This window comes from Lepisosteus platostomus, chromosome 22 (genome assembly GCF_059453375.1).
Source record: "Lepisosteus platostomus isolate fLepPlt1 chromosome 22, fLepPlt1.hap1, whole genome shotgun sequence".
NCBI lineage: Eukaryota > Metazoa > Chordata > Actinopteri > Semionotiformes > Lepisosteidae > Lepisosteus > Lepisosteus platostomus.
In genome coordinates this window covers 15,256,564-15,272,218 of record NC_142632.1, presented here as the reverse complement: position 1 = coordinate 15,272,218, position 15,655 = coordinate 15,256,564, and the positions used below count along the sequence as shown (strand labels likewise).

At 40.4% G+C, this 15,655-nt stretch overlaps 1 protein-coding gene and 1 long non-coding RNA gene across 8 annotated transcripts in view; one reads left to right on the top strand and one right to left on the bottom strand.

Moving 5' to 3' along the window:
• camkk1a (calcium/calmodulin-dependent protein kinase kinase 1, alpha a) overlaps window positions 1-15,655 on the bottom strand; it is a 71,367-nt gene that overhangs the window by 12,485 nt on the left and 43,227 nt on the right. For 4 of the 7 annotated variants that reach the window (XM_088615712.1, XM_088615714.1, XM_088615715.1 and 1 more), the window contains exons 8-16: window positions 14,241-14,277; window positions 13,239-13,260; window positions 12,540-12,628; window positions 10,424-10,623; window positions 5,230-5,283; window positions 4,612-4,685; window positions 3,901-3,988; window positions 3,237-3,365; window positions 2,199-2,302 (exon numbers count right to left, since the gene is read on the bottom strand). In XM_088615712.1, coding sequence (XP_088471838.1) covers window positions 2,199-2,302; window positions 3,237-3,365; window positions 3,901-3,988; window positions 4,612-4,685; window positions 5,230-5,283; window positions 10,424-10,623; window positions 12,540-12,628; window positions 13,239-13,260; window positions 14,241-14,277 — 797 coding nt within the window. The other 3 variants (XM_088615710.1, XM_088615711.1, XM_088615717.1) reach the window with 2 other exon arrangements.
• On the top strand, window positions 3,361-15,372 carry LOC148643613 (uncharacterized). The gene is made up of 3 exons (XR_015929009.1): window positions 3,361-3,538; window positions 10,341-14,353; window positions 14,497-15,372. It is a non-coding gene; the product is annotated as an uncharacterized LOC148643613 (long non-coding RNA).

The window sequence follows — 15,655 nt, the reverse complement described above, 5'->3', positions numbered from 1 at the left end:
AAATGCAAATAATGCAATATGGAGAACATAATTCATGCGTCCTACAGTTTATCTGAAAGACAGTCTAGTTAATCCTGGAAAAGATGTGTCAATCGTCTTCTTTAACTTGTCCAATGAAATAGTCCAAAGAGGTCTCTCACCACTAAAAATAAGACAGTTATAAGTACAACACTGATTACCTTTTGAAAATAGCAGAATGTGCCAACATTAGCTAGTACCAACTGCAGGATTAGGTCATTTATGTGTATATTGTTCTTGGCTTTTTTTCACAGATCAAACATGTCTCAATAATTCTGAAGAATACTGTACTTGCACTTCACAGTAATTAAAATTCAGAACCATAAATATTACAAAAGGTATTATAAAGAGCTGCACAGAGAAATGTCTCCTTCTTAGACATTGAAAACAGATCGAATCCATGTAAAAACTGTACTTAAAATTAGTCTCAACAGGTGGCACTGTTACATAACCAAATCCTGCCTGTATAGGACTGGTATTTCAGGATTAAAAAAGCATTTATTATCTAATAGAAAACAAACAAGATCAAGATTAACTCCCCTTCTGGCTTCTGATGAATCTGGTATATGCTTTAAAATCAGTCACAATACTATAAATTTGCTGTTTGGAAATATAAAATTTGAGTTCTGATCCCAACTGAGTCTTCACATTTATTTAGAGAGGGTCAACAGCCCATTTTTAAATGTTGATAATAAATGATATAAAACTAACTAGAGTTCCTTTAAGGGTTTATAACATAATCTAAATAAGCAAATCAGTAAGTAAATCAGAGTAAACCCCCCGATGCAACACAGATCAGTGATTTTAGATTCACAAACAGTGCACATACCAAACCTAACCAGTCCGTCATATCCTATATCACCAGTAGGAGTGAGATCTTAGTTTAAATGTAAGGAAAAAAATCGAGATGGTTAGATAGGAGGGTAGGGGTGTGGCAGTCAGGTCTAATGAAGGATACGAACACCGGAAACAGACAACTTATTTTCATTTCCAACACTAATTAGTGCACCAGCTGTCCACTAAGTACCACGCATTATTCTTCAGAAAGCCAGCCACTTCACCTAATATACAACTGCTTTGTACATATAGTGTTCTACTCCAAATTTTTTAAATGCCACTCACACTCTTGGGATACCCAGTGGAATTTTCTCTCTTCAGTCAGCGAATGGAATAAAAAGAAACCATCAAATTGTGATCTCAAGAAAACAAAGAATAAAAGATCCTCTGGCTAATTTGACAGAATTCCAGAAACAAACTGTTTTTCTATTTGCATAATTAAAGCAAAGACGATCAGCATATTTATGAAGCCATAAAATGCAAATATGGATTTCAAACGCAAATCAGGTTACTGAATGTTGTGCTTCTATTACAGAAGATTATTCAGGCAGTCCTGAATAAATAAAATCATTCTGCATTTACCAGTACACTGTGCTACAATTTAATCTATTATCAGACAGTCACTAACTGCTGATGAGGGTCATCTCAACCCAGACACTATTCAGGAAGCATCAATACACATGTAAAGTGGGACAACACTTTGGACTGAATGCCAGTCCATCACAGCACACATGATTACACACACAAGCTCACAGCAGCAAGGGAGTTTGTATGTTCTCCCCGTCTTTGCATGGGTTTACAGCAGGTGCTCCGCTTTCCTCCCACAAAACATACCGGTAGGTTAACTGGCTTTTGGGAATATCTGCCCAGGTGTGAGTGTGTGCGTGTCTGTGTCTGTGTGCTATCCCTCGCACCCATTGCTTGCTGGGATGGGCTCCTGCCGCCCCATGACCCTGTATTGGATAAAGTGTTTAGAAAACGAATGAATAGATAATAATGATGATGCTGATGATGTTGCTGTATTACAGTCTTTAAAATCAATACCTTACCAACTGTAGTTAATGAATGGTGTACCCTTGTTGATCATTCAAAAGTGATTTTTAAAAAATCGTTGCGCACAACAGTGAAGTGCTCCTGTTTTAGCTTTAATACAAAATCTTTTCACTTGTTGGCGACAGTCAGGTTTGCAAGCCAACAGGTAAGATGGGCTGAAAGTCCTCCTCACATTCGTAACCTTGTAATCTAAGGAATTTTGAATTCCTTAAGATTCTTAAGTGTCCTCTTAAGAGTGAGGTGAGAGGCAACAAAGCTGTTTCCTCCCCTTGCAGCTGGGACACACTTACATGAGCAGGTTTCCAGGAGCTGACATGGACCTCTCCTCTCTCCTGCTGTGGCACTCAAACGGGTTCCCGAACGATCGCTTCCTCAGCATCGCCTTCACCAGAATCTACGTCACAAGACACGTACAGGACACTCGCCGTTACACAGAGCTTGCCTCTAACACAGAGAGCCCATGGAGAAGATCCATGAAACAAACATCCCCATTCTTTCATTTCAAAATACGACTTACGTTTTAATACACAATACACACTCCATATATGAAAAGCAACTTTCAGCACAGGTGGTTAGATTAGATGTGGGTTCGATGTGTGTCATGTCATCTTGTGACATTTACAGTAGATTTGCTCTCCACTGGCAAGGGGCCTGAATCCTTTTTCCCCATTTCTAATGGCTGAATGCATTCCTAACTGCCTCTCAGTCTCTTGCTGACAGTGCATCTTGGATAGGATCTCAGCCCAACTTGTATTCATTAAATGGATTCCTAGGACTGAGGCACATACAACAGACAGCTCATTATTTATTAAGCAGCGATGGGAACGGCGCCTTACTGAAATAAATATATAAATGTTAACATTTAAAATAACAAAAGGCAAGGTTCCAGGAGGAGCTTTCCAGTCCTCACAGAAACAGGAGCAGAAGAGGTTCCTGAAACAGGATGCCAAGCAGCGTGTAGGGTAGTGCTCGCTCCGAGTATGGTGAGGGCTTCTAACAAGGCATGCTAGATTCATTTTGCTTTATTTATTAAAATGGGACACTGTCCAATTCAAGCTGTGCACTAAAATGTTTATGGATTTAGCATTGAATCTAAAATACATTGGTTTTCAAGAGGCAGCGAAATAGGAAACACTGAAGTTTGTCTTTTAATTCCGACACTCTGTTGCCATGGAACCACGTTTAACATGAGTGAAACCATCCTTGCTTTAACATCAGGTAACCTTGCCAGGAAAACGCAGAGCTTCATCTAGGCGCACACTGCATCAGTTTATGAAAGGCGGTGAAACTCTTGTGAGTGTGGAGGGGGCAGTGTGTGGACCTCTTACCACTGCAGACAGGCTGGGGATGAGCTTGACAGAGTTCTTTACTTCTTCCTCCGTCACCTCCACCACAGTGCAGTGCTCCTCCTCTCTGGGCAGGGGCTCAGTGTTGCCGCGGGTCACCCAGTGGTGCAGCTGCAAAGAAAGCGCAGACACCTGCTACCGAGCGCCAACAGAACAACACTGGGGAGCTTTTTTGAAATAAGCGCTATCATTTGGATGGAAGATGAGAGATGCCTGAAAGAAACCAAGCAAAACTAAAGTGCACCAGGCATATCTGGACGTCCCTGGTTAATAATACCTTCCTGGTAAGGGCTTTCTGTTCTTCTTCTGCCGTGCTTTTGGTGGGACAGATTCTGAGAATCCTGTTATCAAGATGATTTAAGGGCTCTTCACTGCAGCATTGTGGCTACGACTAAACATGAGCCTTACCAACATGTGGAGATATTTAATAGAAAATAAACAGAAATGGCTGTTTTAAATCCCAAATAAACAGAGCCTGACATGTCAAAAAAGCTTACCCTTGAACATTCAAGATTTTGGGGGGGTTAATATATACCATTCACAAGCTAGAGACATGAAAATCAGTCCTAATCATGCTGTCAATATCAGAAAAATGTAGGCCTATAGCAAAAGGCAGCAATGCTCGAGCCAGCGAGTTCTTCCATACCTTTATTTCAGGAATGCTTATCCGAGTGTCTGGATTTTTGTCCAGCATTCGCAGGATGAGGTCCTTCAGCTCCTCACTGATAGCTGGCCTGTGAATAGAATGGAACATTGACCCAACAAAACATCGATAAAGGTCACCACCCCCACTAAAACCAAACACGTGGAATGAGGTAGACAGATACTTGAACTGGCAGTAAGAAGGGCCTGTGAGGACTGAAAATTAATGACAAGATTCTGGAATACTGAGAGGATGGAAAGTGAGCTCATGGGTGGAAAAACATCACTCTGTTTCTGTAGGGGTTTTCCAGCACTATGTGCCCTTATTTTACCTCTCTTTGAGTGTTTTCACTACATGGCCTGCATCTGATGTCTGCAGTGTTTATGAAAACACTTGCTGCCGTTTCTAACTGTTTCTAATTTTGTTCGTTGTGCAGGTTTAGACTTCTCTAGAATTAGCAGCTTTTTTTCCTTTCTGAGTTGTGTTTATCTTAAACAACCAGCTTTTCTTAAGGCAAGACAGTTTTATTTGGGGTGTATAGTAACATAATGTATAGAAATGAAAATTCCCCCAAGAAACAATGTCTACTGCCTTTCGGGATTACGTAAATTTCCAAACTGGACTTTTGCAGAATTTGCAGAAGAATAAAAACTCACACAACTTTAAGATCTTGGTTTTCAGCTGTTAAAAGCTCAGCATTGAAAATTGACTCACGTTTCAGGAAACACCACAGATTTAGTCCTGATCTTGTTGTGCAATGCCAGGATGTATTCATCTATAAAAGGACACTAAAAATAAAAAGAACATAACCTAAGAAAAAGCAGAATTCTTTCCAAAATAAAATCCATTACTTTAAACAGCTGCTTCATACAATCAAAAAACACACAGAGAGTTCCCACATTTTGCATCAATGTAGCAATGTCTCTTTCCAATGTTGGTAACATCTATATCATTGTTGTAATTTCTTTATTTTTTAAATCAACACTATAGATAAGAAAAAATAATCTCAAATTACATGCTATGGAAACCTAAAAATAGCAAGGGCTGTATTTTTTATTTTAGTCGGTTCATTCCAAGTAGGAAACATTGGTAAATTTGCAATATACAGTATCAGTCCTGTGGATACATCTATATAAATCTTGCTATTAAAGTAAACATTCAAGTTCTGCCACAGATCTTAATGATAAGTGCTCTTTGTAGTAGGAAAGGAAATTAGTGTGGTGGACAAACAGCTCCTTACTGTGCTCAAGTTTGGAGTACATACTGTATGTTCTCAGCAAAGCGGGCAAATTAAGTCTCGCAGTAGCAAAAACATCAGCATGGATCACTTGCCTTCCCAAACACGAAACAGTAGAGAGTCACTCCCATGGCCCACACATCCAGAGCCTGAAAAACACGAATGCCTGGTAAGCAAATGAGGTACAATCCATAAAAATAATCTATAACAGCAGTAATGCGAGACAACAGAGTCCTGTTGTGGTATGAAAGAAACACAGGAGACCTGGATATATCAGAAGGATACCACCTCCGACTGCGCAGTTCCCCGTCACCAAATTGGGGAAATGTTTTGGAAATTCAGGTTCACAAGGAAGAGTGCAACCTACGGGTTGGTTTCCTTGGAGGTCTCCCAGGCCCAACCTTGCTTAGCTTCCGAGATGTGATGGGAAATTGGTACAAGTTGGTAATGCTGCTCTATAGCTTCTGTGACCCTCAGCAAGAACTAGAGGCTTTAAGATCACAGATAGATTCTCCACATATACTTCAAACACTTACTGCAAGGGTCACCTGGGGCAGGAACATGGAACACTTGGATAGTTAAAAAAATCCCACAGGAACCTACTGTATAGATTACATTCCTTGTCCTGCTTCAGTCCAAAACATAAAGAAGCATTCCGATGGAGTAACACACAATGGTCTGTTCAAGGCTTTGAATCAGGAACGGACTGCTTTCTGGGCCACTGAGAGACTCTGGTGCCATACTGTGTAAAGACGTCAGCCCTTCTTGCATTTCTTAATGGTCTTTCAGTCTGCTCCTTGCCTTTTATACTCCACCCAGGCAGCTGCTTGAAGAGAGCTGCTGCCATTTTGATTGATGGAGTGTGCCGAAGCAATCCTCAGGCAGGAATTAACCTCTCGATCCTCCGTCTAATAACAGAGTGGGCTACCTACTGAGAAACCCCAATCCAGCTACGCTCTGCACCAAGTCATTTTCTAATATGCGAAAAACAAAAATAAATCAGTGGTTAGGCATTTCGGCCAAAGAATTTTCTGCAGCTAAAAAAACTGAACGATACTGTTTTTAATCAGATTTTCTGAAGCAATGCTACTCATTATTTCTAAAAGAAAAAGTGTGTTGGCTGACAGTGAGATGGGTACCACAGGATACTGTGAAGACTAATTATTGGAGAACAGTAACAAACATGAAATGGATGATCTTTCAGTGGTCATGTAAGGAAAAATAATCTCTAACACCGTGGGTTCTCAATCGTGTTCATGGGGACCCACACACCTGCTAATTACTGTTCTACCTGATCACTATATTAAATAATTGAATTATTTGTTTTCAGTTCCTAAACATGTACAGTAGGAGGCTGCTTTTTAACTATTGCATTTCATAAGTAAAGTAACCTGCAAACGTTCCAACCAAGTAACCTATTGGTTTGAAATTCAATTCATTTAAGTAAAGAATTCAGCTGCACTGAAAACAAGCAGGTGTTGGGGTTGTTAGGACAAGGATTGGGAACCCCTGTTTAAACAGCCACTTGCTGTTTAAGGAATATAAAAGGTTTTCTTTGACAATAACACTTCAGACATACTGCCCCTTTATTAAGCCTAATCTTAATAATTTCCCCGGGGACAATATACATTCATTCACAATTTCTGAAGGCTTTGTCCCTGTTGCAATGGTATCCACTTTTTAATTCTTCAACAGCAACAACAAGAACAATATAACACAGCCTGTAGATTTATACAACCATATATTTTAAAAAGTAAACAGCACTGCACGATTTTGAAATAACCCACGATGCCGAAATGAAGACAACCATAGCTGCAGATCATATCCTTACTGTGCAGAGCTGTGGGCAGCAGAGGGCTCATTATTGATTTGAGAGTGTGAGATTCGGTACTGCAGCTGACAGTGCAATGGTGACGGATGAGCATGCCGAACAATGTAGGGCAGCTTCCACTGCGATCAATGAGATTTTAAAACCAATCAAGTGACTGAACAGAACAGGAGAGAGAGGATAAGTGAGTCAGGTTACAGTCACAAAGAGAGAGCAAGCAGATCTACTGTATATGAGGCAGCCTAGACTGAATTTTGTCACCTCCATATTCTGTATAAGTGTTCCTGTTCCATATCAAGCTCTATGGTAGCTTTAGCTTGGGAAATCTCTTTTCCCAAATCTCCTTTTAATTTTAGGAATCAAAGGCAGCGTTTCCTTTCCCCTAGTCTCTTTGTACAGCTTTCAGTTCCTAGTCGCATCTGTGGTGCAGTGGTGGAGTTTAGCCCGGAGTTTTGCACTTGTGAGCTTTATCAGTCCCTGGCGTGTGAAGATACTTCTGCTAACGTGCCACAGCATCTCAAGGTCACAACGGACACCAACCCGACTGCACTGCCACAGCTTACCCATTTCACAGGAAGCAGCACTGTCAGAAAATTAATCATCCAATTTTTATTCAGAAAACACAACTCATGTGGCATGGAATAGGAATTTAAAACAACTGACCCAGGAAGGTTCTAGTGCAAGCAGATGTGCATAAATACTGTACTGTATATGTGGGTTATCATTTTTAGAAGGCATTAGGCTCAGCATTCTACTCATCTAGCCACATAAGACATGGTGAAAGACCCTTGAAGATGTTCATTTCTCAGTCAAAGCAGCCTAAGGATGGGATTCTATTGGGCCCCATCAGAAGAACAGTTTATCTGCTAACATCTAATAATAATTCATATTAATTTCTTGTATCAGCTGGTTACAGGGCACCTCACTTCTTATCACGGGGTCCTCAGCTCCTGTCAGGAGTGAGAGATTTTCCATGGCTCCTCAAGGCAAACGCATTCCAGGGCTGTTAGAAACTATGTATTAAATCTTTTTTTATGATCATTCATTTGGCCGACGCTTTTATCCAAAGTGACTTGCGACGCTTACAATGTTCTAGATTTTTTTTTTAACCACAGATTTCTGCCACCCCTTTAAAAAGCTGGGGTTGCCATGGCTCCCAGGGTCAACTAGAAACAGGGCCTCCACCTGGAACAAGAACTCACAAGCCTTCATTCAGGAGTCCGCAGCTCTGCCCAGACACCCCCATGGCTGACCCCTTTCAAACAGGCAACTTCAATTATTGCACAATGTATTTAGTTTTACTGCTTGTTCAGGAATTACATCAAGACAAATACTGCACTGTCTCTAAGGCTGCTCCAGCTGTTCTGGCAGCAGTGCCAGCCTGGGTCTAGCTGATAGTGGGGCTGTAGGTATGTGCCATGACCTGCTAACAAGTATCTCCCCCTCAACAGATAGCTAAACCCCTCGTAATTCACAGCCAGAATCAAGAGGAGCCACTTAAGCCACACTGAGAGCAACAGTTTCAGTGTAGCACAAGTAGTCTTTTCAAATCACACTTTTCAAAACCAATTAGAGTGAAAGAAGAATCCATCCTGTATTACAGTATAGTCAAGTTTTTCTACCTCACATCAGGGGTTGACTTTTCATGCAAGCTGTGAGTCCACTCACTATTAAAACTCTGCAAGCTCATTGGGTTTCCAGGTGCCCCGGCTTCCTCCCACAGTCTCACAGTCCCACACTTCCAGGCATGCTGGAAGGTTAATTGTCTTCTGGGAAAATATTGCCCTGCTGTGCATGCGTGCATGTTTGTATCTAAGTCTGCCCTGTGACGGACTGGTGTCCCATCCAGGATGTATCCTGCCTTGCACCCACTACTCCAACTTCCCTGCAACCCTCTGCAGGATAAAGTGGTTAGAAAACGGATGGATGGATATTCATTTCTTTCACACATTGCTCATCATGTGAAGAATTTGTTTCTGAATTATTTGATTTAAAGTAAGGCTTCCCCCCACGAGCAATGTTTGCAAATTAATCAATCTTTTGTTACACAAGATCTTTTTAAACCAATTGTGCATCCAGCTCAATATATTGTTTTCACTAATTTACATCAGAAAGAACAGAATCTCAACAACTTTGGGTGTACATTCTTCTAGCTTTTTTTTCCCCAATATGCTCATCTCTCATCTGATGAAGTTGATTTAGTTGGACTTCTCTTAAATGTATGTATGTGTGACTTCATATTGAAAGGCAGTGACTCCTGTTGTGTTGATTTGCTCCATGAAGTTAAAAATAGTAAGACACCTATATAATAATTTCATGATGCAAAAACAAGGTGGATCTCTTAGGTTTCCAAAGTCAATTCATTACACTGCAAACCTGCAGCACGGTCTCAAATCATGCTTAAGTATTGTCACCGATTCCATGTGACTGTTACCATAGCAATCTTACCAGGGCTGTTTCAGCACCGAGGTTACAACGGTAGAAATGATGTTTTTATTTGTACAAGAAAAGGAACAGGACTTATAAAGGACTCACTGGAAGCAAGCTAGCTTGAGTGCTTGAGTTACTGCTCCCCTGGTCATGCGAAAAAAAGAGACCAGCAGGCAAATGAAATTAAAAATGAAAAAAACAGAACTTCTACTTCCTTTTTCTTGGTACTTTGTTCTCTCTCATTGTGTAATGTACTGAATGTAAAATATCTATACAAAGGTTTAACACTACATATAACAAAACTCAGTTACCATGTAAGAATGCTATTAATGCAAGTTCAACACCAGGAATTCTGTCTAGGTCTGACAAACTACAGTATATTCTCTGTTTTGAGCTCCCTGCACTGGCTTCCTGTTGAATGTTGTACAAGATAATGCTCTTGATTTCAAAGACCCTCACACTTCCCTTGTATTTCTGTTCACCTGAAAATGCACACCCCTAGCTACACTTTGTGAGGCAGAGCCTTCTGCTATGCATCTCGGCTGTGTAACACTTCCCTGTGAGATCAGGAATTTGGAGTTTTCTTTCATCATCTTTCAATTTCACAAATTACAGTACTTGTCTTAACTGGCATTCATACAGAGTGTATAATGTGTGTTATCTGCTATATGTTGATGTTTGATTCTTTTGTCTCTGTTTTACAGATTTTAAGGTACGGTGCTTTACATTTTTTGTGAATGTCGCTTTATCTAAAAAGAACTGAAGATGGGTTTCAGAAATTTAAGTTTGTTCACGAGTGAATGTTTTTCCTGTCTGTTCTTTAAGATATGATTTGCCACCACTCCCAGAAGCACAGCACATATGTACTATTCAAAGTGCCCAGTATGTCTCAAAAATTACAAAACTAGTTTCTTAATGAAAGGTGAGCAACTATCTCCTGGGTTACAGAAACATCCAAGCCGTGTATCAGCTGGTGCTCTTTCATCAAGGGTTTAACCCTGCTGGATCTAAAGAAGCAGAGGCCCTCTTGCCTTCCCACTGAAGCTCTTGCGGTGATCTGTGAGGGTCTCTGGAGCCATGAACGCTGGGGTCCCTGCCGTGCTGGACAGCAATGCATCATTCCCCTCAAACTGGTTACTGACTCCAAAATCGGCAATCTTCACGTGCCCATCATCTCCAAGGAGAAGGTTGGAGGGCTTGATATCCCTGTGGACGATCTTCTGGTAGTGCACTGAGAGGAAGAACACACATACTCCATATTAACTTTGACACAGCAGGACCAATTTACACTCCTCTCTTCCTGCAGGTCTAAAGACGTATTTAAGATCCAAACAAGTTAAGACCTGGCCAAAGGAACATTATCATTTCTTTGCAAAACCAGTTGAACCCTGTATCCACACACGGGGAGAAGGAGGAAGTGAAGGCAGCCAACGGCCTTTTAACATGTGATGAGGAACAAGACATCCCTGTGTAGGAGGTTCAGCACGAACAGCTCCCTGACAGCCCCGCAGAAGGCCACAGGGGGTGCTGTGTTTCCTGGATGACTACTTGGAGGCTCACCGTCATTTGCATGCAATCATTGGGGAATTCCCAGTCACAGCCAGCTAGTGACACAGGCTTGAACCCGTGATCATCGAGCTCAATCTGCGCTTGGGGCGAGCACCCGTTCTAGTTAAAACACTAGAGAGTCACCGTTGTGATCTATTTAAGAAATAACTGGCTCAAGAAAGTAATTATGAGGTCAGCTATAAAAAGAAAACTTGCAGGACTCAAAGGCTGGAGCTGAGGTCTCTCAGGTCGGGTTGTTATAACACAAGAAAACAGTTTTTCCATGTGCAGATATTCTGGAAAACATACACCAGTAATCTTATCAAACGTTTTCTTTATCCTTAACAGAAAAGCCTTCCTGGTCTTAGAGAACGGTACAGAGCAGTTAAACAGGCACTGTTTTGAAACAGTTTTAAAAACACACAGGGCTCAACTCATTGTTTTAGGTCAGTACAAGATTCCTTTCAACAAGATCAACAAAATTTATAATCCCTTTAACTAATACTTTTATAATACAAATACATGTTAAAACACCCAGACTTCCATCCAAGTTTATTTCCTTTAGGTTACAACATGCTACAAATTAGCATTTTACTGACACACATTGAATTATTCATTTTACACATGGACCACTGAGCAACAGTTAACCTTTACAGTAAATTGATCAAAACCGGCTGGAACAGATCGTAGCTGACGCTTTTGTTGAAAAGACAACTCTCTGTGAGCACAGAATAAACTGGGGCTCTTGCCTGGATGAATAGCTGTTTTCAGTGAAAACAAAGCTGCAAACCGGAAAGCTGTTTCCTACGATCGTCTCCAAAGTCTTCTGAAGTGGGTTTGCAATGTGGCAGGATAATCCTGCTGACAGCTGATTTGGTAATGCTATGCTAATAAAATTCAGCTGCGTCTCGCTAATATGCCCGATAAGTTGTAAACATTTTCCTTGGAGTTTACAAGACTGTAAACACCTACTATATCTCATTCAATCTTCTGTCCCACTCTCCTATTGCATGTACATGGAATAACTATACTTTAACTGCAGCTTGGCAATAAAACCCTAAAGTGAAGAAGAAGGGATTTTTAGACAGACTTCATCAACGGTTTTTGACAGGAATTTCTACAAGATGTGAGTGTTCACACATCATTTATAGTCTATGATGAACTGCATGTGTAGAGTTTTCTTCCCCACTTTGTACTTTCTTTGTGTAAATATAGTACATTACACTTCAGAGAAGAGTCCCTGTTATTCAACCTACAGGAGGATTTAGTGAGAAACAGAGATGTCATCATTACATGTTAAAATCTCTCTGGTTGTAAATGGCCTTGTAGAAGGATCTTAGATACTGTATAGCATTGAACTCAAGACCCAAGAGCTGTGAGGCAGCAGTGCTACCTGCCTGAATGCTGCCAAGGGTCACAGCCACATTGTATATGTACAGGCATTTTAAGGACGTGTTTATCTGAGGTGCAGGGCCATAGAAAGAATGATACAGTGTGAACCCTGTGATAACATGACTCATTGTAGAAGCTTTCAAGATACCACTTGCTGCAAATGGGCTCCTTTGAAAACTGAAAAGAAAAGCAGCTTGATCGACTCACAGTATTCAATGCCCAGGACGATGTCTCTGAAGTAGATCCTGGCCTGCTCTTCAGTTAAAGGGCTCTCTGTTGGTACCTCCATCACTGGGCTGAAATCCAAGATAGACAAGATAACAGCCCAAAGGCATGGAAAGTGAAGAATAAGGACAAATCTGCCCGCTAAACACCACTGAACTGAAGCCAAGACATATCTGCATTCTGTCGATGTCTGGAAGAAATGGATACATCACAGACATGGGTTTTTTGTGTCTCAGGCACTCTGGAAATGTTCCAGTTCACACAGTGACGAGAGTTTTATAGCGAAAAAACTATTCTGAAGAATTGGTCAGAGCATGCAATTTCTTTTTCTTGTGTTTGATAAGGAAATGTATAAGATATGTTTCTCCACCTTTTTTCTTCTTCTTACAGTCTTTAATTAAAATCCAGTAATCCAATTCATTTGAATGTTTGGTGCCAAATTCTATCCCTCAGTCACCTTCACCAATTAACTTCTCTGCTTATTTTACTATTAATTCACATTGTTTCCGACAGAATGCTCAATGGTAAATGGAATATGCAGAGGGGCTATCAAAACAAATTGTCAAATGACAATTCAGCAACATAATATTACGTATTACATAAGCCAAAAGCAAAACTTTTGATTTATTGAATGCTATTAGGGAAGCACAGTTTAATTGTTTAGAAAAAGGACATACTCACCCTTTTCTCATCAGTTCAAATGCTGAAAAAGAAAAAAAAGCTCACATTACAATTTCATGGAAAATAACAGTGTGACCAACATTTTCTCAGTCTATTAACTAAAATACACAAGGTATTTAAATGTGTCAAACTAAAACAGCTTTTGTTTTCCAGTAACAGATCATTTAAGGATACAAAAGCAAATATTTGTAGGCTGGTAATGACATCAGTGCGCAATGCAATTCTCCTTCAATTGACATAAACCCTTCTTTCAATGAATTCATTTTTTTGTCTGATGCTTTCACCTAAAACGACTAATATTTGACTAAGTGAATTGCCTTGTTCAATGGTACAGCAGCAAGGCGTAACACAGGACTATAACCCACAAACTTGTATGAACCCAAGGCCCTAACCCCTCCTCCACATTGCTTGTTTTGACAGGCTCAGTAAAGCTTATAGCCTGTCAAATAAAAGTAGACTAGTCACCTTGGAGAGTATCTATAAATCTCTCTCTATCTATTGGGTAAAGGCATTACAATGTAGAGACTACTTATATTCATTAAAAAAATTACAAATTGGTAAGGGATAAAAAGAAAATAGTTGGTTCTGAGCTTGTACACATACAGTCTGTAGGACAGCTGTAGCACCTTGGATTTCTTGTTTTAGAACTCATGATAAATTTGTACACCTGGTTATTCTGTTACCTTTCTTACCAGGATAATTTGAAATGCACATCTACTTCATGAAAAAATCAGAGTAACTTCTTACAGATATAATCCTTTTGTCATGGCTAATCCATGATTGACCCATAACTAACCAATGATATAACACATGAAAGTACAGTGAGCATCTTGGAGGTTTTGTTTCCAATATATAAGCTGTTGGAGTGAAGGATCATCGTTTACCAAAATGGGAAACAACACCAGTCATTGCTGAACTCAACACTGTGCTGAAACTCATCCAGTTTGCATTTTTACCAAATAGTTAAAGTATCAGACAGCACAAATAGAGATGTTCACTAACCCATATGCAGGTTATCTTCAGAAGGGTCATCAAGCACCTGGAACAGAAGATGAAAACATCCAGTAAAACAGAAGCTTTAACCATGATGAGCTCACAATGACTTCAAATCAATTGTAATGGTTCAAATTAATTTTAATACTATTAAAACCTATGATGATCATAAGATGTAACAATTTTAATTATTGCTAACATACAGAATACCCTTTTAAACATAGAATATTGACGTTAAATTATGCACCACTTTCTCTGCTTTCAGGACTTTGAATGACGTGCTCATCCCCAAATGATATGGAAGCATATGGGGTTTAAGGTATTAACGCTGGCAGGAAATCCAACGGAAGTCCACTTTGCGAATTTCATCATGCCGGCAATTTGCACTGCCTTAAAGACATCACTCAAGCCCCTCTCTGCACTCTCTGCAGGCCTATGGATGACTTAATGACTTTCTGATTACGTCACAGACTGTCCACTATTGAGGAAACCACTAATGAGGCCACAAGAGGAACTTATGGGCAATTTCTCATTTTCAGTCAAATGTCTTAAAGTTCTGCTCCAGAAAAGCATGATTGTTTTTTTTTTTTTAACTCTGCAGGACATGTTCTTTTCTTCATTATCAACTGCTGTTTCCTACTTTCTCTGTTTCTCTGTGGTCAGGCCTTGTTGCCTTTCAATGGGCAATGCACAGTTTTAAAAGTTTTTACTTTTAGTGCCTTTCATTCTTTCTGATTTTGACATGTTTTATGCCTAGGCCCCCGGTGACGTATTCATTGATTTGCAAGCCATATGGCAATCTTGAAGGTTGCAAGGAGAGTGCAAACTATAAGGTTAGTCCAATGAAAGCTTGTCCAGGTAGGTGCAGTGGCAGGGAGCCAAATGGATCTCCAAGGTAGCCAGGATGGGCAAAAGTTGGGACAAAATCCTGTAAGAATCGGTTCCAGCACAAAGAATTTGCGAGAGCCCTAGCTGGCCTCCACTGAACAGGAGGATCGGCCCCTCAAATTGAAATACTTGGAGGCAGACTGCTCGTGGATCAGCTATAATCACAGATCTGATCTGCCATGTATTCCAGATTGCCAGCTACAGACCTCCATAACATCGGACCACACAGGCTACATCAGAACCGCCATGCACTGGCGTGAGCCTTGTAAATAAAAAGATCAAAAAGAACACAAAAAGGTCACAAAGAAGAGGAGGCCAATTGGCATATCAACAGTAGCTCCTTTGGTAGTTAGAAGCGAACTGATCTCAGGATCTCACCCAGCTGTTTCATGAAAGGGGGGGATCAGCTTCAGCAGCCTAGCTGGGGAAGCTTGTTCCATACTCTGACAACCCTCTTCATAAAAATCCCCCCCCAGGTCTTGATTTTAAATACACTTCTAAAACATAAGAAAGTTTACAATTATATACAAACGATC